Source organism: Panulirus ornatus, chromosome 37 (assembly GCF_036320965.1).
Source record: "Panulirus ornatus isolate Po-2019 chromosome 37, ASM3632096v1, whole genome shotgun sequence".
In the NCBI taxonomy this organism is placed as follows: domain Eukaryota; kingdom Metazoa; phylum Arthropoda; class Malacostraca; order Decapoda; family Palinuridae; genus Panulirus; species Panulirus ornatus.
Genome location: NC_092260.1, coordinates 9,202,191 through 9,229,563, shown reverse-complemented (window position 1 = coordinate 9,229,563; position 27,373 = coordinate 9,202,191). Strand labels below are relative to the sequence as shown.

The 27,373-nt window shown below is 38.6% G+C and overlaps 1 protein-coding gene and 1 long non-coding RNA gene across 4 annotated transcripts in view; one reads left to right on the top strand and one right to left on the bottom strand.

Annotated features, from left to right (window-relative positions):
- Nucleotides 1–27,373, top strand: part of LOC139760490 (GMP reductase 2-like) — an 88,658-nt gene that overhangs the window by 27,854 nt on the left and 33,431 nt on the right. For 2 of the 3 annotated variants that reach the window (XM_071683774.1, XM_071683776.1), the window contains exons 2-5: nt 14,261–14,380; nt 15,968–16,126; nt 20,377–20,475; nt 26,526–26,714. In XM_071683774.1, the coding sequence (XP_071539875.1) occupies nt 14,261–14,380; nt 15,968–16,126; nt 20,377–20,475; nt 26,526–26,714 (567 nt within the window). Of the gene's footprint in view, nt 1–5,111; nt 5,225–14,260; nt 14,381–15,967; nt 16,127–20,376; nt 20,476–26,525; nt 26,715–27,373 lie in introns of those variants that run through there. The other variant, XM_071683775.1, reaches the window with a different exon arrangement.
- Nucleotides 6,691–26,623, bottom strand: LOC139760494 (uncharacterized). The gene is made up of 3 exons (XR_011715356.1): nt 26,486–26,623; nt 21,152–21,329; nt 6,691–9,398 (listed from the first exon to the last, which is right to left on the bottom strand). It is a non-coding gene; the product is annotated as an uncharacterized lncRNA (long non-coding RNA).

The following is a 27,373-nucleotide window of genomic DNA, read 5'->3' as shown; positions in this document are numbered from 1 at the left end:
GTGTATGTTGCCACGGTTATGAGGGAAAGAAAGAATGATCATTTAAGCTTCTAGAGCGACACAAACTCCAAAGTTACTTTGATAAATGAACTATGAAATTATGTCCAAGTTCGTGCAAGGTAATGAAGATGGAACACACTAAAAGGTCTCGTGGTTTACATAAAGGAAAACAAACTTCAGACATCTAAGCGTGACAAGAGATCTAGGGATCGACACTGCATATCCTGTCGCCAGAGCTACACGTCAAGAAAGGGTTAGGATATGTCTGGTAACCTAATAACATCGTATCATTCGACCAAAACTGATTATACCCAAGTATGGTCACCGCATCAAAAGAATCGCAGAGATCTAACTAGGAGGGTCCAGGGAGGAATAGTGAAGATGGTATCTTAATTAAGAAAGCTGAGCTATAATGAGGTTCAGGGCTACATATCTGCTTGCCTAACATGAGATAATAGAGGAAGAGGACTTGATTACAGCATTTACGGAGAGTTTCTTAATCAGTTATGCGTTGCAGCATAAAGAGTATTCAGAAGCTACGATAAAAAGCTCGGCAAGAAGCTTGATAGAAAGAACGTAAATAAGTACACGTTTACTGTATGGCTGGAAGATGACTGGAAATAGACTAAACAGGGGAAACTTGTGGATTTTAGGAGTATACAAATGTTTACGGGGTTTCTTAATGATACTGAAAGTGAAAGAACTGGGGCTCTGTGAGTGTATAACTCTCTTTCCGTACAGCACAAATACAGTAGATAATTACACACACACACACACACACACACACACACACACTTGGTGTAGCAATTAGCGTTACTGACTCACGCCTGCACTAGCCGCCTGGGATCAAACCCGCACAGGTTCATCCTCCTCAATGGACTGGTCAATAGAGTGGGTACCAGGCATAGACTAAGGCGTGTGTGTGTGTGTGCATACAAACGGGAGTAGACATAGTACATATATAAACAAGGTTAAGACGCGGTAAGACGAATGTAAAGCTGCTTTCTCTTCCCGTAAAAACACAAATATTAATCACGTACTCACATCTGATTTAAGCCAGGATAAGTGTGCAAACATACATATCAAGAAAAACATGGTACATATAAACAAGGTAAAGAAGACGGGGCAACACGAGTGTAAACCTCTCTCCCCGTAACACACAAATTGTAAACACTACGTACTCAACCCTTGGGTGTAAGACGTGTCGGGCACTCTACAGCAGTTTGGCGGTCAGCCTTTTGACCCCTTTTTTGGACCCAAGTCTAACCTCTGACGCCTCAGAGGGCACTTCCCAAGTAAGTAGGGTGTTGTTTGTGATGATATCCCTTGACTTACTTGACATTAGTAGGTGCTGGAAAATACTAATGAGAGAACGATTTTGAGCAACACTGCTTGACAGAACCACTGATGGTTAGAGTCACCAACTCACATACCTACAGGGCTGCTGTCGATGTGTATATTAAAGAGGGTGTCGACAGTGACTTGACGCCTCAGTGCCCTTTGTCACTTGAGACGTGGCAATAGCTACCCAGGCACCAGTGTCATTGTAAGCCTGAAATCTTTCAATCTATCCTATCCAACGTTGATACAATCTTGAATGTGGTCTGAACTGCCAATTTTGCTAGATATTTCTCGTTTGATTTACCAACGCTGCTACTATCGTGACTGTGGTATGAACTACCAACGCTGCTACTGTCTTGACTGTCGTTTGAACCACCAATGCTGCTACTATCTTGGCTGTCGTTTGAACTACCAACAGTCTGTGTGTTTATTCCTATTCGATATCTTTTACAGTAAACATCTTGCAGCCAGGCAGTTCAAGTACAAAAATGTTATGGAAACATCCTTGAAACTGTGTTTAATCACCCAACATTCAACAACAGCTCAAAGCTTTTATTGAAGAGTTGAATTTTGACACCCAACGAATCGCCTTTATGTTAGATGGTTGTTAACCAGCTACATTTTGAATATATTTGTGGAACTGTTGATGGCTATCACTATATGAAGATATGGTTTTATAGTTGGAAAATGACGAATCGATGCAGCAACTGATATTTATGCTCTGATGTAATGAAACACCTACAAATTTTCAACTTGGCACTTATGGGAAAGAATATAATTGTCTAACCTCATTCAGTTTTCAGCTATCAAAATTAAATAAGGATTTTGCAGAGACATACTGTCTGAACCTTCAACCACTTTCCCTATCTGATATCGAAGTAAAAGATCATATGCTCGAAGATTACCCGTTTAATTTACATGGATTGATGTCGGTCAACGACGGTTGACGTATTCTCGAACCTATGCTTCGGGAAGCATCTGGAGAAATGGAACTAATGGACATCCAAGAGGGGTCGAGGTCGAGAAATTATGCTTAAATCTGAAGCAAGTGCCAAATACAAGAAAACACCAACTCAAGAAAGCTAGTATGGGACTCATTTAAATTTTCGGCACAACGTACTGCCGTGAATAGCTGTGCTACTCCGTAAAGCCCGTCAAAACATAAAGTAGTCCTGACAAATCAAAACCTAACGCAGCTCCTTGACAGCATCTTAACCAGATTTTCAGACCACATAGCCACTACGGCAGTATTAATAAATGGATAATAGGAAATTTTCTAGTTTCCGGACGCCACTTTTCTAGATGATAAAAATCAAAAATTCAGGAAAGCATCGTTACAGTGAGTCGAGGTGTTCCAGGAAGGATTTTTTTAAGGTAACTTTATTAATCTCAAGTTTATGTACAGTGGGCAGGACTTTGAAGCAGAGAGAAATGGAGGGGTAAAAACACTCGAAATACACATAGGACAGTGTAAGTGTTGTATTCTTAACATTTTCGTGGAAATCCTGATCCTGTTCGGGAGATCTCTAGCATTAATTCTAGGCCTCAATTAATGTAAAAATATGAAGTCGCCCAACTTACTTGCAAAACTCAGTTGAATTCAAACGTTAAGAGGCATGGCGTCATTCACGCAAATGCATAAATGATGAAAGATAATAGGCATGTCTACAATCTACACTTAAGTTTTTTGTTCATTAGTACAACATAATTCGCTTTCTATAATCAACGTACAAACAGAATAAATTTCTATAGATTCGAGTCACTTTTCTACTATGAACATTACAAATCCACGCCGGGAAGTCAACTATTGTTAACATGGTCTCAACGAATGCATAACCTAAACTATCTATTGTAGATTTTGTGTGTTTTACCGTACACTTTAAACCACTGGTTTGTGTGGATTTTGAGTGTTTTTACCGTACAATTTCCCTCAACTTCAAGGTTTTGCCCACTTTACGAAATCTAAAACTGAAGTTCCAGGTGCTTCACCTGAAATCTCGCGTTCCATATGACCTTTACACATGATGCATTACTGAGAATTTCGTTTATGTCTATAATTTAGAATGCTTGCATAAAGTAGAAAATTACCTTTGTAAGATTACGTAACAATATTGAAATCTTCACAAATGCAGCGTTGAAAATGCAAATTAGTTTATTTCCACATTTTTCAATTATTGTATTTAACCCAAAATTTTCTACATTTTACAGTATAATTATGTTGAACACATTTTCATTATTTCTCAAAACTCTACCACTGACATATTACTTAATACAGGAAGATGGTCTTAGATGGAAGAAAAGCAAAATACTACACGTCATTCCTTACAGTAGCAAAAACAATAAAAAAAAACTGAGAAACTCATTAACAGTGGCACTTCTCTTCCTACCTTACCAAATGAAAGTTGTAAATTATTGTAAATAATGTAATTTATAGTATTTTTACTTACTGGTCGTGATTCTTGCATGAGTTTATACTGCCATGATCGAGTCTGGTTCCTGAGGAGCAGCCAGTGATGTTCAAGTGGCACCTCAGCAGCAGGTTGAGTAGTGATGCACTCAGTTACCTTCAGTTTTTCAGCAACACTCAAATCCACTTGCTATTCCTTAACGCCAGTATTTCAAGGGGCCATAGTTTGCATAGTTCTGTTCACATTAGATGCGTATAATAACACACAAACGCTGACAAACTAAAACATACGCAATACCAACGATGTTGATGTCAACTTGGTTTAAGGAGGACGCCACCAGACGGCTCCCGGACGAAATGTTGGCCTCCGTCCACCTTTCCCAAGAACTCTTTTTAAAAATCATAATAAGAAAGAAACTATATTTTCATGAAGCACAATTAAGACCTTGAATATTTGAAAAAATTATTCAGAATTCATACTGATAATCTTCTCTGCATGCTTTAGAGTTTTATTGTATTTAATAAATGATGGGCTGCTGATTGCCTTTTTAATTTCGATTGCTATATCCTGTCCTCCATGAGGTACTGGAAATGTATAGTCACAATATATCATTTCATGTGGGCTGCTACTATACAATTTGCATTCCCGAACTTGTATAGATTGTTAGCAATTGCCTCTTGTAACAAAAAAGACGTTTTTTTGTTAGCTTTTAAAGCTAGTAGGCCGCTAGCATCGAATAAGTATATAGAGGTGAGGCATTTATCTCACCAAAGGGTAAATTCTAAAAATTTCCAACCCATGAGGTTCTTAGGGATTCTCTCAAGGCTCACATGATTGCCTTTGAGAGTAATGGTTTTTCACACTTCGCAACTTATATTTCTCACCCAACAAGATGTTAATCAAGTAATTTTATATTCATCTAAGTTTAAGTAGGATGGAATGTTCCGAAATGCTTTTAATTTCAGAATATTGGGTTATAGAATCAAGATGTGGCTAGTGGCTGCCACTGTACAATACTCCCTCTGTAAAGAAAGGATTTTCATGGTGTTTCAAGTGATATCTTTTAAAGTAAACCAGAACGGGAGATGTGTTCCAGACTCATTCCAAGACTTAGTATTATTCAGTGTTACATAGCAAACACTGATGATGCACATTCAGTAATATAATTAATTTATAAGTGCAATGTAAGTGAATACCTAACAAGGCTAGTTTTTACTATAAGATAATGGTGGTGTAACATGAGGTGAAGCATTACTCTATGGGGTAATGAGCCATGAGGGCAATCAGCTAGAATGCCAGTCATATGGAGTAGAGAGGAGGGCTCTACTGAGCTGCCAAGCTCACTAATCACTAAACTTGCAGGTGTGCTGCTGTGGTAAGCAGAGTAGGAGTCAGAGCAACTGCACTAGCAGGAGTGGTAGAGGTCCCGGAGACACTCTGCTGAGGAAGAGATGTGGAATTAAAGCACTGTGGTGGTCTGTTTAACCAAACTCTGTTTTCCCTGTAGATCCTGTAGATACCATTGTCATGTCTTATCTAATGCCCATCCATACGTGAAACATCTATCCAAGACTATCTGCTGCCACATATTACAGTGGATCATGAGCATGAAGTCAGCCAACTCCTTAACTATCATTTGATACGAGATTACATTAGCTTCTTCCTCCTCTTGTCTCCCAATCCTTCTTTGTCAGTTCCAGTCAGTCCTCTTGGTACTTAAAAATCACAGTTGTGTCGTATCATTAAAGGTGTCAAGTCCAACAGGTTGGCCATTCTAATTTTCCTGCCACTTCCAAGGGCAGGTTCATTGATTCAAAGAATTTTTGAACATGTGTTCACATGCCCTCCCAAATTCCATTCTTGCTGGTGCCTGTCACTTCATCCCATGCATTCTTCATTATATTTATTGCATAGAGGATATTATAGAAGTCATGAACTAAAAACTTTTTTATGTAGTGTTCGCCATTTCCCGCATTAACTAGGTAGCGTTAAGAACAGAGGACTGAGCCTTTGAGGTAACATTCACACTTGGCCCCCTTCTGTGTTCCTTCTTTTGGAAAATTAAAATTTCCAGCCCCCCCCCCCCCCCCCCCTCCTTCCCCTTTTAGTCGCCTTCTACGACACGCAGGGAATACGTGAGAAGCATTCTTTCTCCCCTATCCCTAGGGATAAACTAAAAACTTATTGGTTCCATTAATGGCTTATAATATCTACCACTGTCAGTACATCTTGAAAGAGGCTATGATACCTTAATTAAAGGGATGAATTAAGGGGTTTGTCATTCATGTTCACAAGATGTGTACAGGTGTTGAAAGTGAGGTTGATTCTGTATCTTTATACCTCAACACAAAACACATAAACCACTCCCAAAACACATTTAAAGTTATTCATGCACTCTTCTTGGCTGACTCTTTAAGTGGTAGGGTATTCTGATTGAGACGTTTAAGGCTTGAGGGTTCTAAGAATGGTTACCTAGCAGTTATTTCTATTCTTACGTAATCACCTTCACTCCCAAAAAGTAGCACTTTCAATCTGCCCTTTGCTTTCTTGAAGTTTGAAGCAGTCCTTCTTTTCTTGGGAGATATAGACCCTGCTTGGCATATGCTTCCAAAACTACCATTTTTCATTAGCATTATATATTTACTGCTGCTTGTAACCTTCACCTTCTTCAACTGCCTTAAATTCTAGTGAAAATCTAATGGCAGTGTTGTTGGCAGCCTTGCCTTGTGAGTTTGATGTTATGGAGATTCTGATGCCTCCTGAATTTATCACATCAGACTTTACTTAAACTAAGAATTGTGTATGCAGGTAATGACTACTTAAACTAAGAAAGTTTCTACAGATGACAACTTCCTTTTTTCTCATAAGCATTTGTATAGCTTTTGCATTGTAGCACAAATAATGGTAGAATTGAACGATATACTCTTCTGATCTTGCAAACCCTATCTTATTCTTTTGATTACAGGATTTCTTAATCTGGACTCTATTTTTGTTAGTGAAATTGATTCTTTAATCTTGGTTACATTCTCATGAATGGTGTAACACTGGGTTTTGAGCCAGGTATGTAAAATAAGGCACCTGTATTCCCCATCTTTTGGGTGGAGCAGTACTCAAAGTCGTAAATATAAGCAAAAGTTATGATACCCCAGTGTTATGGTTTTGCTGCTACCATTGAAGGAATTCCTGCCTGTGAAACTGTTTTGTTCTTGATGTGATTGACAGCATGCTGACACCAATTATCCCAGTCCCATGTTACATCTTTGTTCAACAAATGGTACAGGGGTTTTGCATTGGTTGACTGCCGTGGCATAAATTTCCCATTAAAGATGTCTAAATCTATGAAGGGCCTTAGTTCTTTAACATTTTGCAGTTTGGCTTTTGTGATTTCTTTTATTTTCTCCTGAGTCTAATGAATGCCATTAGTTGAACCAAACTCTATCTAACATATTTTGAGACCTTTTTGTTGATTCTCTCTCTCTCTCTCTCTCTCTCTCTCTCTCTCTCTCTCTCTCTCTCTCTCTCTCTCTCTCTCTCTAGTGCTCTTCCTGAATCTTCCCTGCCACCAGTTTAACATCCACAAAACAAATTGTACCAAACGCTATCAAAAAGTTGATCCATGCTTTGCTGCCACAAGTTAGGGTTGCCAGCAATGCAAAAACAGACCTATGTGTGTCATGATAGTTGTAATCATAGAACTTGTAGTCCATATGTTGTTACTGAAATGCTCAGTTTATGTCATTCTTAGAGAAGAAATGATGTCCTTCTAGTGCTGCAAATATCTTCATATTTCAGCTGCAGCTGCTGATTCACTTGCATCTGAATATTACCATTATTTTGTAATGCCTGCAATGGCATGCCCCATTCTGCCTATGTCACCTTTTCCCAAGCTGTACTAGTCTCTAACTTGTGCATTTCGTATTCTACCATTGACTTCAGTACGAATGTAAGAGTCTTAGGAGAGGGGAAAACTTTGGTTAAGCATTTGGTTTCGATTGGAGAGGTGCTTGAGAACCTTTGGCTTGCCCTAAGCCATCTCCAACTACATCTCTAAAGTCAGCCAGTAAAGTTTCATTGGACACTTTTTTGGCCTCTGCCTCAAGTAACCTTGGCTACTTCAAGGGAGTAACAGCAAATATTTCTTGCCTTTTACTTTTTTTTAATGGCAAAAGGCTGTAATTGTTATTGTCATAATAAATCTCATTGGAAGCTCTGCCCTGCATGGGTATTGGGTTCCGGTTATAGTCTTGTCAATCAGAGGAATGAGGTTTTGTGTGTATTTAAGATATTGTCATAGCAAAATTACTATCATCTCTGCTGTGTCAAGCTGAATTTAGAGAGGTTGTCCATTCATGGTCACATCTACCATGGTTCATCTTGTTCAAGGAGTTAATGTGGTACACAAAGGTATCATCACTGGTTTAGGTGCTTTCATCAATGCTATGATTGATAGATGTGCTTGTGCTTACCTGTCATACTGTTTACTTGGTTTTTACTGTGAGGATTTTACTTTGCTTGCCCTACATGTCTGCAAAATGGCCTAAGGTATGACATCTGTAACAAGTCAGTGACAGGACACTTATTACTGTTACTAAGAAAATATCTCACACATTGACACCAGGAGCAGGTCATAGCAGGCTTATCTGTGTTGTTTGCTCAGTGAAGTTGTCCTTGTAAACCTCAACCTCCACCCTCGTGTAGCACCAACTGTTTTACACCATAGATATTATAACTGTTTTGTTTTCCTCAACTCTGGCACCAATTCTTTATGGTTGACAAATTTTTAGTGAGACGCATTATCATTATTATTGATATTGTGCATGGTATGAGGCACACTTTCATACTTCTAGCAGTTTCAGTAAGTGTGTCTAAGTGCACCTTTTTCTGATCTAGTAATTTAGTTGTAATTAATCTGTTAGAATATTTGCTTGAGAAGCTCTCATCTACTATTTCATCTCTGTATGTAAATTCACAGTGTTTTGTTGCAATACACAATCTGATGCTATAAGAGTTCGGTATTATTTGGTTGTGGATTTGTATGACAGAATTTTGATAATGCAAACATTTTCATTCTGTCATGATTGAAATATTCAAAATCTGTAGGACCTTCCCAAGGGTGGACTTATCACCTTTTCTACTTATGATACATGCTAACCGCTTCTGGCTAAGTGGATGAGAGAATTACTGCAGTTATCTTTCGTATTTCACATTGTCTATCAAAATTTGCAGTAATACATTCCCTCTAGGAGAATTCCCATGGGCTAAACCTATTTTCCCATCTTGTAACTAATAGCTGTGGTTCTAACATACATGAAAAATGCTTGTGCTGTTTGCAGGGACATCTTTCCTTGCTCATGGTACCGACCCTTGGTGTGGAGGGTTCAGTAGGTGTGGCTGGGGGGACGGAGGGTGAGGAGGGATGTGACACAGGGTAGCAACTGAAGGAATTTTTGGGCATACCAGACTCACCAACTCATTCCTTCTTGTTACTGAAGTGTAATGCCCCGTCTGTAGTTGTTTTTCGTAGGTCACCAAAGTGTCCTCTTCTCGAAGATATGAAAGAAATAATGACCACCGTCCCTCACATCTTGGCTGTTGCGTGGAATCATCTACTTTCATTGTCAGTTTCATGCTCAGTTATTCACCACATACCTGTAATGTAGACAAAAACCCTATAATTTATTTATCCTATGCTTTGAAGTCAAATTACATCATAGTTACTCATAATATGACAGTGTCACCAGCATTATGTTCATTTGATTACCACTTACTTGTAATATAGATATTTAAAGTTTAATTCCTTATTGTTAAGGTGTATTCCACAGCTATGCATCACATATACCTGCCTTAACAGTGCTATGGGGAGAATAAGTATACAAAGTAATTTTGCATCTTTCTTCTACTGCTAATAAGAGTAGAGTGATCAGGAGTCAGCAATGAAGGGTCACAGTAGGAATGTATGAATAGTAGTCAGTTCAATGGGTGCCAGTGCTTCATTTGAAATGCAGCTACAATCATTAGAAGCTAATACCAGTAGCAACTATGTAATATATACATGATGCATGATACATAACAAGAAGCAAAGGTTATTTCTAAAGTAAAAAAAGAAGGCTACATGGAGGGCCTAGCAACCATGAGATCACCAATGCTGGAAGACATTAAGGAAAAGGGGACTAAATGATTACTATAACATACAAATTTCTAAATCAGTGTGAAGTTTTTATTGACTTGTTCACCAGAAATAGAAATGCCTGGTTGACAAAAGGCAGTAGCTAGAAACATGGTAAAAATAACTAGAAAGATGTAAAGAAATACTAAAATATTAGGAGAGTTGCAGATACATGGAACTTAACTAGGTGAGGAGACTACTATTGAAGAGACAAGACCCTGAGTAGTGGCTGTGATAACCTTGCCCCTGTCAAGTGAAGTTGAAGACCTGTTGCTATAAGCTCCACCGTTAAATACATGGTGTAAGATTAAGTGATATATATTAACTAAAACTGAGCTGAAATGATTTTCCTAAACTCTTAAATAATGATGAATCAAGAAAGCTGTTTTATGTATACTTTTTTCAAAGTAGATGTTGGGGAAACAGACAAACCAGAATTACTATATTTATTTTCAAGAATTTTTGAGAAAGTGAAAAACCTGTCTTTTGAAAAGTACCAGGTCATAGTTATTGGGAAAGCATGAGAAGGTAGAGTTCCAAACCTCTGACATGTATGGAAAGAAGCAGATGGCCTGATGGCCTCTTAATAATCATGTGATGCAACAACTTGCTGAGTATCGCGTGGTCTAGCTAGTGGTATGGGAACACAAGCAGCCAGGTCTTGGGAACAAAAATCAAAGTAATACCTATAGAAGAGGGAAAATGAAGCAACATTGCAACATAGGGTAAGAGGGTCAAGTTTGGAAGTTAGCCTGAGACAGTTTATAAGTCTGACTTTTTCAACTCACTCTATCAAGTAAGGATGCAGAAGTAGAAACACCCCATATGTGAAAGCAGTGCTTTATACAAGGACAAATCAATCCCTTGTATAAGAGTTTTCAACAGAGATGGGTAGAAATTGGGTCTTGGAGGCAGTAAATTTAACAAGATTTTGTCTACCACCACTGAGATATCCTGTCCAAGTCTGAGTTTATGGAGGATATGCAGAATTGAAGGCTGTAGATGAATGCTGCATTGAGTTGTCAGCATGTGAGTGCATTGGATTATTTGTGGAAGAGAGGAAATCATTGAAAAAGGAGAAAAAGTGTAGGAGACAGGGCAGAACCCTCAGGGACACCACTGTTGATGGATAAAAGGGGGGCTGATCCATCAACAACCACAGAGATAAATAAGCTGTAGAGGAAGCTGAATATGAAGGAACAAAGTGAGGAAGGGAAGCCAAAAGAGGGGAACTTAGAAATGAGACTCCGATGCCACACCCTTATATATGTCTGGGGCAACTACGCATGACTCCCCAGAATCTTTCAGGGATGATGACTAGACATTAGTAAGATAGGAAAGAATATCACCAATGGATCTTGCCTTACAGAGGCCATACTAGTAATCAGAGAGAAGATTAAGGATACAGGAGTTGAAGAGGGATTGAAAGATTTTGGAAATGGTAGATGTCAAAGCAATAGGACCATGGTTTGAGGGGTCAGAACGGTCACCCTTCTTAGGAATGGGATGTATCAATGCATGCTTCCAAGGAGAGGGAAAAGTTTTGTTTTTTCAACTGAAACAGAACAGATAAGCTAGCACAGGTCCAAGTTCACAGGTACACTTTTTCAGTACGTGATGATGGATGTCATCAGGACCATAATCCTTGCTTGTATCCAGAGAAAGAAGCTCTTTTCGGACAGTCCGAAGAGCTAATGAGAAGAGGCATAGGATTAGTAAAGAGGAGCATCAGGGGGTGAAGGAATGTTAGAGTCATCCAAGGTGGAGTTAGAGGAGAAACAGGAACCAAAGAGAGTTGATCTGTCTGTGAGAGAGATAGCTATAGTACTGTCAGAAAAGTGAAGGAAAGGTAGAGTGACAGAAGTTGTTAGAGATGCCCTTAGCTATAGACCAGAAAGACCCATCAGTGGATCATGAAGAGAGGGTATCGCATTCCCTTTGAATAAAGGAACGCTTTGCTTAACGGATAATGGGCTTGCAGCAGTTACGGGCAGTGATAAAAGCTGAATGGGAGCCACAGGAAGGAAAGTTTTCTAAGCCTAGTGCACCTGATCCCATGCCTGAGTAGCCTCAGAACAGGAACAGTTGAACCATGGATTAGAGGAAGAGGTCACCTTGGAGGGAGAGAGGATAAATGCTTTCATTCTCACAAGAAAACTTCTGCTGTGTCTGGCAAAGACTGAAGCATCATCACATAAGAGAGAGTAATTTACCCAAGGAAAGTCAGAAAAGAAGTTATGTAAGTTATTCCAGTCAGCTTTGTTGAGGTGCCAGTATTTACACTTAGAAGGGGCTGCTGAAGGGGTAGGTGCCATTAGAATAGATACATTTATGAGAGTGTGATCAGATGAACCAATTGGGATGAGACTGTGTATTTACAGTGGGATGGACTAGAGTTGAAAAACAAATCCAGAATATTAAGAGAGTGGTCTCAGCGGTCAGGAATATGGGTAGGATGGGAGATAATTTGCTCTAAATCATTGAGAATGGAGAACATGAAGGATTCAATCTCTCCATTATCCATATGGGAGGAATTTAAGCATTCCTTATGGTGAACGTTGAAATCCCTGAGGAAGATCTCAGCTTGCAGGTGAGAGGATGTCACAGTCTCATAGCTGGCATTTAGTCAAAGAAGTATATAAATTTTTTACAATTAGGAGAGCAGTGGATGAAACAGAGAAAAAATATGTTAGAATGGAGACAGTTTGGGGACTCAAGGGCTTTGAGGCATGCAACAGGTATGTTGATTTTGGAATAAGCACAAACACCATGTCTGAACTGGAATCATGAGTGGAGTTTATAGTTAGATATGAAAAAGGGACTAGTGAGAACATCATTGGACTACTGTGTCCCAGAGAAAAGTAAGATATTAGACAGATGGTGTTCAACTGAGGAGAGGTTACGAGAGAGACCACAAATGTTGGCATAGTGAATAGAAAAAGAGGAGGGTCTAACTGAGAGGTAAAGGTCATGGGAGGGGCCAGTACTACTACTGCCAGTGCCCTTCCTCTCATTGCAAATAATGCCAAGTTCTGTATATACTCACATGGATATTATGGTTTAAATTTTACCCAGTTCTCTTAAGAGTTAATGATACAAGTTAGTAAGAACTCTTGAGCTATTGTCTTAGGATAGTGTTAGAGATCCTGAGGCCTCAGCACTAAGTACCTTCCATGACAGATTCAGAGAGTTTTCTGTGAAATTTATTTTTGAGACTATTATTTTCTGAAACAGATCATGACATTGTAAATGATAAGCATTTTATGTTTTAAACCAAGAGTCACTATTGATAGTAATTACCTGTTTTTACTGTACAGGGAGAGAGTTACACACTCTTGGGGCCCCCATCTCTTGAGCTATCTCTACCATCATTCAATTAAATTTTCACCTTCGTACAATCTATTAAACTTCTGTATGCTCTCTACATTTACCACATCCTCTTTCTGATTATTCTGTTCCTTTGTCTCACTTATTCTATAAAATTATATATTTCTTTAATCTTTTTTTTTGTTTCTTGCTTAATTTCATTTTATATCCTTGGGCTGCTTTATCCCTACATCTTTCAAAAAACTGTTCATTGTCTACATAATTAGTCTGGTTTTAAAATTCAAAGGTTATGATCAGATCACCTCTCGTTTTTCTTTCTTCCATGTTGGGTATATTTAAGGCCTAAAACCTTAACTTGTCACCCAGCTCATCTAATTCTGGTACTATCTTTGTTGCTCTCCTCTGCACCTCTATTGCTGTAGCTCCTTGTGCTTCTTTAAGTTAGGTTACAAAACTTGAGAACCATACTCTAAAATTTGCATAACATAAGATGTGAACAGTTTTCTGAATATTTCCTTATCCGTATACTTGATTGCTATTCATTTTGTGCAGCATTAGTTTAGAATACCATCATTGCTTTCACAGCTCTAGTAACAAGTGTATGTTTAATCTGGAAGCTTCTCCTTATGCTCATAATTGAATTGCACTACATTATTTGAAATTCAGATGTGAGTTTTCACTGTGTTGTTACACACTAAATACATTTATTTTCAGTTTAACATAAATCTTAAGTTCAGTCCATTTCATTGAAAATTCTGGTAGGGAGACTATTTGTTAAAACTTGTTATGTTAGGACATATGAACAATTACTGCTTGGACCTAGTGCAAAAGTCACTTTCTCAGAGGCTCATCATTAATTTGCTAATTCAGTATTAATGACCATCTTTTTACAGAAAATTATGGAATGCATGGCAGTGTACTTTTAATCATTGGAAGAACTTCTATGGTAGAATGGATATATTTTCAGCAAGTTCTTAAGAAAAAATACTTGTCACAGTAACATTACATGTTTTGGCAGGTTGATCTAGAACGGACCATCACCTTCAAGAACTCAAAACAGACGTGGACTGGTATTCCAGTTGTAGCAGCTAATATGGATACTGTAGGAACCTTTGAGATGGCAAAGGCCTTAGCAAAGGTATGTTATTCTCCTTTGTGTGTTAGGTGCAACCAGCATTTTGCAAGGAAGTGTATCAGATTAAGTGAAAGTTACTGAAGATAAGGATTTTATATAATTTTGAAAGGTTAAAGGAAAACATTTACAGTATTATATGAATATCAATTTCTTCTTTTCTCTCAGCAAGTATAGGTGTGTATATATGTTACATAAGTGTGAGCAGCTCTTTCATATAAACAGGGGTTCTATTTGTCCCAGTATGGAGTACTGGTTACACTTTAGGGCTGACTCCTTAAGTCAATCCCTAAGTCTTGATCGCAAGTACACTCAGAGACATGTGCCTTTTCTTTTATTTTCTGTCTGTAACTTCAGTATCATAAACTAGAAAATACTGGTCAAACTGTTCCACATAATCATCCCAGTTCTTTCCTTCCTTCTACCTGGCAGTAGTCCCATTATGGTGAACCAGTGGTGGCCTGTCTGTCTCTTGATAACACTTCATGGAGCACTAGAAAGGTAAAGCTTTCTTTTACCCCATACCATCACTCTTGGTGCTTCTCTGCTGCATCCGATCCCATCTTCATGGCCATTTTTTGACTTGATATGGTTATTTTTTAAGTAATATATGAACATACACATCCTCATTGTTCATTTGGTTATGGGACAAAAGATGCTTTTGGAAAAAATATATGTAAAAGCACAAGTATCTACTAAATGCTTATATGTAACAGAGAGACTTCGAACTGGTTCCATCCCTGTCTTCACAGCATTCACTTGATTTGGTTGGTTGGTACAAAAATTAGTTCTGTCTAGGTAACATGAGCTCTGCTTCTTGCAAAGATTCTGGATGCTTTGAGGAGTGCATGGAATGAGAATTCACTGTCTGTGAGAGCAAAGATGGGTATGTTTGACAATATAATATTCCCAATGGTGCTGTATGGATGCCCTCAGTACAGAAATACAGAAGAGTTAGATATGAAATGTTTTAGAACAATATGTGGTATGAGGATAAATGATAGAGTAAGGAATGACAGTGTAAGCTAGAGTATGTTTAGGATAAATGATAGAGTAAGGAATGACAGTGTAAGCTAGAGTATGTTTAAGACACCTGAACAGGGTGTACTGAAATGGTTTAAACATACAGAGAAGATGAATGAGGAGAGACTGACTAAGAAGATAAATGTGTCAGAAATGGAGGAAACAAGGAGGAGGTGGAGACTGAGGATGAAAGGAAAGGATGGAGTGAAAGGTGCAAGAGGATGTTAGGCATACATAGAGATAATCAGAGCAGTGTGGTTATATAGGGGCAAAGTGCCATCCTTGAACTGAATCAGGGCAGTTGGGTATTATAAACGACAGCTAAGGAGTAAATGTCAGAAAATTAGGCCTTTCTTTGTCTGTTCCTGTTACTACCTTTCTAATTTGGGAGGCAGTGAATAAGTATGAAAAAATACAGTTTCATTAATGCCAAAGATACTCATGTTGACAAGAACATTTTAAAAATTTTAGCTTGTTTTCAGATGAAAAGTTTCTTTGCTTTGTTTAATGTTTAGTGATGCTTTTTAGATGTAGATATTCTTGATCTCAGATCCTTTCAATCATTTTCAGCACAAATGCTTTACAACCATCCATAAGCACTATAGTGTTGAGGAGTGGAAAGAATTTGGAGAGAAAAACAAAGATACACTAGCATTTGTTGCTGCCTCCTCTGGTACCTCCAGTGCTGACTGGGACCGCCTCCAACAGATTTTAGCTCTATTTTGTGAGGTAAGAAAAATCAGATTCAGTGAATTACAAAAGAATATGTGTATACCTCATCTCTGAAGCAGAAAAAATAGTATGTATAGCTTGTCAGTGAAGCAGGGTGAAATTGTATAACTTTATGAAATGAAACAGGGTTACTAACAGACTTCAAAGGGCACAGCATGCATTACAGGCTTAGTGAAGACAAGAAATACAGTTTTAACCCTACAATGTTTATACACTCTTTTCCTTTCCCCAAACATTCAAGGTTTTTGTACTCTCACAGATATTGGTTTGACCCTTACAGAATGAAAAATAAACAGCATAAAAGTAATTTTAACTATTATACCCAATGAGGGGCAACTGCTTAATCAACATCAGAAATTAAAGTGGACTGTATCTGAATTAAGAGCATTGAGCCACAGTGAGAGGCTGAGGGCTACAAAGCTGTCCACCATGGAGAGAGAGAGAGAGAGAGAGAGAGAGAGAGAGAGAGAGAGAGAGAGAGAGAGAGAGAGAGAGATGGTAGCAGCCTTCAGGTTTCTAAATCAGTGGAATGATATTCATACAGAACAGTACTTCAAGAGTAACCTGAGGCTATAAAAATGCTAGGTAAAAAGTTATTCAGAAAGAATGTTGAGAAGTAATGGTTTAGTATTAGGGTGGTAGATGGTTGAAATATACAAAGTGACAAATGAGGCAATGAATGCTAACAGTTTACAAAGGTTTAAAAGTCCACATGAAGTGATAGAAAGTTCAGGAGAGAGGGCCCCACAAGTGTATAACCCTCTCCCTGTACTGCACAAATTGTTAATTAGTGTTGGTGTAATGTATGTCTTCATATATATTTTTTCTTTACCTTACTTGTGGACAGAATAATTGTTGTTTTGCTTTTATTCCCTAATAAACTAAATAATTCATAACTTAATTTTTTTGATAACTTTATCAGTACTGAGATACCTTGTGAATATTCATGGTACATTCCTGAAGGAGCTTTCAACGAATCATCTTTCAAAGGAGTCACTATAACATACATGATGTGAAAATAAGTTCCTGACATCATTATTTCTTACCTATGAGCATTAACACTATCACCTCCAAAGTAATGCATTTCTTGTCACCTTTGTTGTACTTTATTCTTGCAGGCTTTTTCAGACATTGTTGGTGTAGATAATTTATAAAAATAAATTAAGTGATGAATGAAGCAAGTGAGAGATTGAACATTCATGTGTATGTTTAAAGTGAAGAAGTACAAGACCTGCATGGTTCCATTCACTGCCAGATCCACTCCCAGATATCTAAAACACTTCACTTCCTCCAATTTTTTTCCATTCAAACTCAGTTTCCAACTTCAGAAGTTTCTCACTTGAATCATTTACAAGTGCTGCAAACAACAGCTGTTTCACTTCCTCGGCCCTCTCATCCCCAACAGACTGCATACTAGTCCCCCTCTTCAAGACTCTTGTATTTACCTCTCTCAGCATCCTCTACATACACAAATTAAACAACCATTGTGACATCACACACCCCTGCTGCAGACCAACCTTCACTGGGAACCATTCACTCTTCCCTCTTCCTACTCATACATACGCCTTACATCCTTGATAAAAACTTCTCACTGCTTCGAGCAGCTTACCTCCCACACCATATATTCTTAAGACCTTTCACAAAGCATCTCTATCAACCTTAACGTAAGCCTTCTCCAGATCCATAAATGCTGCAAACAAATTCATCTGTTTCTCTAATTATTTCTCACTTGCACTCTTCAAAGCAAACACCTGACTCATGCATCCTGTACCACTTATGAAACCACAGTGTTCCTCCCCAGTCTGATGCTCTGTGCATAACTTCACCCTCTCAATCAATACCCTCCCATACAATTTATCATGTACACTCAACAAACTTATACCTCTGTAGTTTGAACACTAACCTTTGTACAGTTGCACTATACATGCATCCATTCCACCAATCCTCAGAAACTTCACCATGGTTCATACATACACTGAATATCCTTACCAACCAATCAGCAACACTGTCACCCCCCTTTTTTAATAAATTCCACTGCAATACTATCCAAACCCGCTGCCTTGCCAGATTTCATCTTCCACAAAGCTTTCACTGCCTCTTCTCTCTTTAGCAAATGATTCTCCCTGACCCTCTCATTTCACACACCACCCTGACCAAAACACCCTATATCTGCCACTATATCATCAAACACATTCAACAAACCTTTAAAATACTCGCTCCATCTTCTCACTTCATCACTACTTGTTATTACCTCCCCACTTGCCCCCTTCACCGATGTTCCCATTTGTTCTCTTGTCTTACACACATTATTTACCTCCTTCCAAAACATCTTTTTAATCTCCCTAAAATTTAATGATACTCTCTCACCCCAACTCTCATTTGCCCTCTTTTTCAACCTATGCACCTTTCTCTTGACCTCCTGCCACTTTCTTTTATACACCTCCCAGTCATTTGCACTACTTCCCTGCAAGTATCATCAAAACGCTTCTCTTTCCTCTTTCACTGACAACCTCACTTCTTCATCCCACCACTCACTACCTTTTCTAATCTGCCCACCTTCCACCTTTCTCATGCCACATGTATCTTTTGTGCAAGCCATCAGTACTTCCCTAAATACATCCCATTCCTCACCTACTCCCCTCACATCATTTGCTCTCATCTTTTGCCATTTTACACTCAATCTCTCCTGGTACTTCCTCACACACGTCTCCTTTCCAAGCTCACTTACTTTCACCACTTTCTTCTCCCCAACATTTTCTCTTTTTTTTTTGAAAACCTTTACAAATCTTCACCTTTTCCTCCACAAGATAGTGACCAGACATCCCTCCAGCTGCCCCTCTCAACACATTAACATCAAAAAGTCTCTCTTTTACACGCCTATCGATTAAGACATAATCTCTCCTACTCACATACATATACTTATGTATATCTCTCTTTTTAATCCAGGTATTCTCCCAGTCACCAGTCTTTTTTCAGCACGCAAATCCACAAGCTCTTCACCATTTCCATTGATAACACTAAACACCCTATGTACACCAATTATACCCTCCACTGCCACATTACTCACCTTCACATTTAAATCACTCATCACTATAACCCAGTCTCGTGCATCAAAGCTGCTAACACACTCATTCAGCTGCTCCCAAAAAACTTACCTCTCATGATCTTTCTTCTCATGACCAGGCGCATAGGGATCAATAATCACCCATCTCTCTCCATCCACTCACAGTTTTACCCACGTCAATGTAGAATTTACTTTCTTACACTCTATCACATACTCCCACAACACCTGCTTCAGGAGCAGGAGCAGTGCTACTCCTTCCTTAGGTCTTGTCCTCTCACCAGCCCCTGACTTTACTCCCAAAACTTTCTCAAATCACTCTACCCCACCCCACAGGAAACAGCATTGCTACTTCCTGCTTTAGCGAGGTAGTACCAGGAAAACAGACAAAAAAGGCCACATTCGTTCACACTTGGTCTCTGGCTGTCATTTGTAATGCACCAAAGCCACTGCTCCCTATCCACATCTCGGCCCCACAGACCTTTCCATGGTTTACCCCAGATGTTTCACATGCCCTGGTTCAATCCATTGACAGCACGTCAACCCTGGTATAGCACATTGTTCCAATTCAATCTATTCCTTGCATGCCTCTCACCCTCCTGTATGTTCAGGCCTCGATCGCTCAAAATCTTTTTTACTCCATCCTACCACCTCCAATTTGGTCTGCCACTTCTCCTTGTTCCCTCCACCTCTGACACATATATCCTCTTTGTCAATTTTTCCTCACTCATTCTTTCCCTATCCAAACCATTTCAACACAACCTCTTCTGCTCTTTCAACCACACCTTTTTTATTTCCACACATCTCTCTTACCCTTTCATTACTTACTTGATCAGACCACCTCACACCACATATTGTAAATCATAATTAATTAGATTCTTAATTTTTTAGCTTTATTTGAAAGCTGTAACCATCTTTATGTTATGTAATTATGATTATCTCAGTGACATCGTTGTATGGTTTTATTGATATCATGAATAAAATACTCTAAATTTGTATGAATAATTTTTCCCATGACTTTTGGCTTTTAAAGAAATGCATGTCAATCTCATTTAATTAAGCTTTTGCAAGAATTCTTGCTATTTTCCAAGACAGAGTTTTTCTTGAAAGTTAATTATGCAGTTTTGTATCATTGATCTTGTAATTGCTGTTTCTTTTTTGTAATGTAAACTAAATATTTTTGCAGATTAAGTTCATCTGCCTTGATGTTGCCAATGGCTACTCAGAAGTGTTTGTGGAGTATGTAAGAAAAGTTCGCAAGCACTTTCCACAGCACACTATCCTTGTGAGTTTCATCTTTTTTTACCAAATGAAAAATGATTGTGGTAGGTGTTTCTGGACTGTGCCTGCTCAGGGTTATGGCATGAGTGAAAAACCACCTTTGGCAAGGTATATTATTGAGAGTACAGTCACGAATGGCGAATAGTATGAAAGAAAGAAAGAAAAGAAAGAAAAGAAAATGCACATACCCAACAGAAATGTAAACTTGATCGAGTAATATGAAAGACAGTGGAAAACTGCAGGTGAAATTGATAAATGTATGTTGAATATAACCACAAGAACAAAGTCAAAGGAGGATAGTATGAAAAAGGTGAAGAAAATAGAGAGGCACCAGCAAATGCAACAGCAGACAACATTACATGCAAACAGTTGTAAGCACTTCAATAAATGAGTAAAATCACCTCTAAATGTATATGAGAGCACTTTTGTTTGGATTTCTTGATTGCAGAGAATGTTGTGGTAAAGAAGAATGAATATGCTACAAGTATCAGGAGAAGAATATAAGTACATTTACCATCAAAGCCTAGCTTAAATAAACATGTGCTTTTGTAAAATGAATTAGAGAGTGTAAGAAAATTTAAAAATGTACATTTAAATATTCATAGTGGAACATGTGAAAAACACTAGAACCAGAATTGGTAATTGTGGAAGTATGAACAAATACATAATAATAAACATACCCAGACACTGCGACAGCATAAGGAGACTTGAAGATGGCACAGGGCAGAGGGCAACCAATGTCTTGCTTACAGCATGGTGCAAAGTCACTCACTTGGCACCCAATTCCAAATCGATATCATAGTTGCACTACTTCAGCAACTCAGATGTGGATCTCTCTCCTTATAGTGAATCTGTTCCCTGAGTGACAGAGGGCATTAATGTGAAACTTTACTAAACAGGGTATTATATATAGGGCTTACCTTTACTGTCAAAATATGCTAGGAAATATTCTAGTTCTTTACCCCATGTTCACCTCAGACATACAGCCATGAAAATTTCACTGCTACCAGTTAGTAGACAAAGTCAAAGTTCAAGGGTGGTGGTGTTCACGCTGGTATCCCTCCTCCATACTCATGGTAAAATCACTTTCTAAGTCATGTGATCTTCACATGTAACATTGTATACTTTTCCACTTCCCTTGCCAGTTGATATGTATGAATGTCCCTGTGTATCGCCCAGGTCATCCAACAATCTGTGTATTTTCCACAAGGTCACTGTGTGCATGACCTAAGAGTTCAGTGGATGTACACTCACAAGCAGGGTTATAGAAATACAGACAAGTATTTTTTCCCCAAGCCTACCTGTTGATGGAGGAGACATTTCTAGGCTACTGATGGTATGATTAGGTAGCTGGATATCTAAACCGAGATGGGAAAGGCAAAAACATGACATGATGATGGCTACAATCCCAAATTAGATCTTAAGGTTATGGCAACCATGTAAAGGTTCAGATAAATGTTTTTGTTCAGACAATCCGCTATTATTTTTGATAGTGTATTTCTAACCCTCCTCCTCTATGTTAGTATGATATCAGTGCTCCTGGGATGAATTGACCTGGAAGAGAAATGTGAGTTTTGATAATGAAAAACTTTCCCTCTGGAGCAGTGCCCAACTGGCAGTTTTTCTAGGTTGTTTTTATCATGTCCTATCTTTCAGAAATCTTTTTGTAAACAATTATTGCTCATCTTCTGGTTGATGTCCATTTTCCAAGAACTATAAGGCAGGTCATTACTAACAGTCAATGGGACAACGGCAATATCACTGAGTGGAGGATCCTGATTGGTTGGGGAGTACATTCAGGCCAAGCCAGCAGGCCACTAGCACCAAACAGGAAGTTAGCAAGGGTTGAGAGACATTCATCTCGTCAGAAGATTTGGAATTAGAGGTTTTTGGACCCTGGGGAATCATTTTACCAATACTACCCAGATGGGTGTCAGGAGGGTTAGTGATGACTGTGTGGTGAGCCAGCATTTCAGTGGTTGGCAAGTTACACTCCTCTGACCCAGGTAGCTGTTTTTTTCTTTCTGCCTCACCCACACATGGGCTACTGGCATTCTGTCTACATGCATACAAATCTCCCCTTGATAACAGTGAACTCACTCAATTCATTCTTTGTACTTTAAATTTTCCTGCATTGAGCACTGTACATTAGCCCTGCCCCTTTTGCAAAATGGTAGGAGCAGTAGTTAGAAGTTGTTAGCAGGAACATTTAGGCAAGGGTATTAGGTAGAAGTAAAGGTTGTACCTCTCCAATCTGGTGCTCTGTGGTCAAGCAACTCCCATGGTCTTGTCACGTTTTGAATCTGTCACCATTAGTTTGTGGATCTGCCACTAGAGTGGTACTGTTAACAGTATCAAGGAGCCAAAATCTGTTTACCGTACAGCCGAGCTAATTAACAGTCCTGTTAATTTTTTATGGCCCCAGAACAAGTGTATAATGCTGATGAATCTTCCCTGTATTGGCATCGTATGCCACAAAAAAACCCTTGCCCAAGATATTGAGGAGTCTCCATTTGGGGGTAAGGATTCCAGAGATAAGGTAACAATTCTGGTTGCAGCAGTGCTGCAGGAACACATAAAACCAAACTGATGGTAATTGGTAAGGGTGTTCACCTTGGGCCTTTAAAGGGATCAATTTCTGTGGTTCAGCAATGGCCAGGTTCCAAGTTTGCTGGATTAAAGAGGTACAACCTGTAGTAGGCAGGAGTATTAGGTAGTAGTAGTAGGCAGGAGCATTAGGTAGTAGTAGCAGGAGCATTAGGTAGTAGTAGTAGGCAGGAGCATTAGGTAGTAGTCAGTAGGAACATTACGTAGGAGCCTCTGCAAACACTGCATTAGAGTTACCCTCTGTTAGTGACCTGTTAAGGGTGAAGCACTAAAGGATAAGAAGCTGCATTGGAGTTCTGTACTTATGAAGACTGTTGATGTGGCCACCCCCTTGAGGGAGTTCCAGTTTGAGATATAAACAGATAGGGAATCATAGAGGTTTTCATGAGGCTCATGGAACACTACCCCAAAGAGAAATAATTGTTGTTCCTCAAAACTTACTTTTCTTGCCTGCAACCAGTTTTATCAATTGATAAAGGCCTGTATGAGTGAATTGATGGATGTACAAGGAAGAAAGCTAATGCTTTTGTTAAAGGGTAATTCAGATATGGTATGTTTGTGAGGAATACACACTTGGAGGAGAGAGAGGTGCAACAGCAGTGTTAAATGGTAATGCAAAGGAAGTTGAGGTAATTTTCATGGTGTAGTTAAAAGTTTTATTTTGAATAACACTTGACAACACTTAACATCACACAGCTCATCCTTCATAACTAGATTTCCCTAGAGGAAGTGGTGTGTGCTGGCTCCACCTTTTGGCAAAAAGATAGGAGCAGTAGACAGAAGTAGTATGTAGAAACATTAGACAGGAGCATTAGGTTGAAACATTAGGTAGAAGTTGTACATAGGAACATCAGGTGGGATCATCAGGTTGAAGTTGTTGGATGGGACATTAGGTAGACACATTAGGTAGAAGTAGTCGGTAGGAACAAGTACTGCTCGAGAGTAGCCTTCGTCCAGTAGCCTGTTAAGGGTGAGGCACTAAAAGCTAAGCAGGCTAACCCCTCGAGGGAATTCCCAAAGGGAACAGGCATCAAAGATATAGATAGAAATTTATTTAAAAAAGAATTCAAATAGGGTTGCTTTAAAATGATACCATTGCAACTGCATCACGCAATGATTAAGAAGAGGAGGTTAAGGATACTTTCTAGACAGCCACAGAGAGCACTTGAGTATGTGGATATAATGAAGAAACTATGTGCGATGGGTGATATGAAGGGATAAATGAACAGCTGTAGGAGTGATAGATAGGTGTTTGGCTCCAAGAGAAAATGTTAGTGGTGAAAGGACACATGGACCATGTTTGTACTGGAGTATGAGCATTGCAAATGCCAATTTTCAACACTAGTTGTACGTATGTACATATGGTACCGGTGCAATGTAGAAAGGGTACATGAGAATGCTTGATATATTTCTGATAAGAGTTGTGGTACTGTGTATGATGTAAGGAATATGATTGGATTGAATTGGGGCTCATTAAACCATATAATAGCTGTATATAAGTTTCCCTTTTATTTTGATTGATCCACGGCTGGAAATGTGAAAGAAAAGGCAGGGATAATGAAGGTACAAGAGTAAAGATGTAAAAGTATAACTGTAGTGGGAACTTAGATGACAGACTAAGAGATACTGATGAAACTTTACAAAGTGAGGTTGAAGTAGGTTATAAAAAAATTATGTATGGAGGGTGGAGTGGAGAATATGAAGTCCAAAAAGTGGTGCATACTGATAAAGGGGAAACAAATAAGGATCTCAGATGTAGGATGGTGGAAATCTAATCTAAGAAAGGACAAGATATAATGAAAGGAAGTAATTAGGAGAAGGTGATAGCAAGTCAGGGAGACTACTTGGAATGAAGGATGAAGTTTGTGGGGAATACTTTAAAGAAATAATAGTTAATGATGGTAAATGACATTTGAATATTGTTATATTTGGATTGGTGGTCAGGATAATGTGGAATTAGCATTTTTCGGACAGAGAAAGACAACTGAGGTGGTGAGAAATAGCAGTCATTCACCTAAAGAGGTAAAGATGGAATGATGAGTGAAATGGTGAAGATTTGACAAGCAGTTGATGTTGACTGGATTTGGAAAGTGCTGTAGCATGGGTTGTGATTTATTTGATCATGTTAAAAGAATGTTAATACCAGTAAGTGAAGAAAAAGGTGGATTTATGAGGGTAAGAAGTGTGCACATAAGATTTTGAAGTTAGACAGGTAATGTAGTTGATAAAGGCTTTGATAAAGTTAATAGAAAAGGAAGTTTCAGCTGTAGTTTGCTGAGATTTTAGAACACTCTTGAGAGCTTTTATAGTGGAAGTATTACTTTCATGGGAGTATATGGGGATGTGCTTTAACAGTTTGAAAAATTAAGGGATTACATTATTACTTTGTAATTTCTCCTTGGTAGTTTAATGCCTTTATGGATGATTATGTGAGATGACAGTAAGATAGGGTAATATTTAACATTGAAGCATGGTGCAAAGGAATGGCTGTTGCCTCAGTTGTTGGATGATGATGATGTTATTTTGGTAGCTGAATCAGAGGAAGAGATGGATCAAATTGTGAGTCACTTTGTTGATGTGTGCTGGAAAAGGAATGTTGATGGTGAATGAAAGATTCAAGTGTCTCAAAGAGATATGCTGTTACAAGGCAGTTTCTGGGTGAATGGAGAATTAGACATTGTAATTAAGTAAATCACATATGGGTTATATTCAGAAAGGATAATTCTAGGGAAGTTAAGATGACAGTAACATACATTCATCCATGGAAGAAAAATAATGAATGTAATGTAAGTTAAGGTGAAGCTTGCATGTTGGGGTACTTTTCCCATAACTGATTTCTAAATTTGAAAGCTTTTAATGTCAGTTCAAGTAAAATACAAGAGCAGGAAAGACTATTAAAAAAGTCGGTGGATAAAGATTGAAGATGAGAAGCAAATGGGATGAAACAAAATACTCATATGATAAGAGTCCTCACCCATGTACTAAACTTATGAGGAGCAGCTGTTTTAACATGTTACTAAAATAGTTCACATCATCACAGAAGCCTTCAGAAACTGCTGCTCATGTACCTCACCAACAGAATTTTAGCTACTACAACCTCTCCCCAGTAGTAACCTCTTATTTTCTGTTTGTCACTTGTTAGCATGTATAAGTAAGAGATACATGAATAATTTACTACTCTGATCCTGGAATGCTTTCTGGGATTGTATAATGGGGGGTCCAGATATATATAAAAAAAGAAAAATATATTAAAATGGTTTGCTTCTCTCAGTGACCATATGGATAAGAGGAATTCATAAAAAATGAAATGTGAATGAATGACAGTTCGTTGTATTTAAGGTTAAAAGGCTTGGCTATGTCTAAATTTTTACTTGATTGTAGACTATATTTAGTAGCATTTGCCATACCTGAGAGCCAGTACACTTCCTGCCCTTTTTTCTTCCTCAGGCTGGGAATGTAGTAACAGGAGAGATGGTTGAAGAATTGATTCTCTCAGGTGCTGACATCATTAAGGTGGGCATTGGTCCTGGATCAGTCTGCACCACCAGGAGGAAGGCTGGTGTCGGGTACCCTCAACTCTCAGCTGTGATAGAGTGTGCTGATGCAGCACATGGTCTTGCTGGACACATTATATCTGTAAGAGACACTATATAATACATACCATTTAATTTCTTCTTTCAAGCCTGAGCCCTGTGAGCATCAGAAAGAGCACTTGCTCACAGGGGAGTCAGAACACTGCTTTACTCCCTTAATGGGCTGCTTCTACCAGGGTTTCAATCTTTTTCACTGTCATAATATCTGTAGGGTTTGCTGATGCTCCCTTGTAGAAACCCAGCAGCTGTACAGTATTCCACCCAGGCCCATGATGTATCTGACGCAAAGGTATAGGTAATGTGTCATGGCCTACAACCCTCATACTCACTTGTTCACGTTTTCATTTTGTATTACTGATCAGTAATGCTACTCAGTTTCATCAGTTGCTGTGTTTTCACTTTGTAGGCCCTTACTTCTGGCACTTTGAGATGTTGGACATGATTATTTTTTTTTCTTTTTACCTTATTGTTTACCTGAATTGTAAATTTTTATGTGCTTCCATCTATCCTCATGCTGGAAAGCTCTGGAATTCTCTTCCTTCTTTTGTCTTTCCTTCTTCCCAGAACCTTTCTGTACCTGTAAGAATCAAGGCTACAAATGCCTAATGTGCTCATTTTAAAATAATTTGTTTCTTTTTCTTGCCCTCCTTGTTTTGTAATCATTCAAGCTAGCCTTGATTAGTGCATGTTTTTTTCTCATTC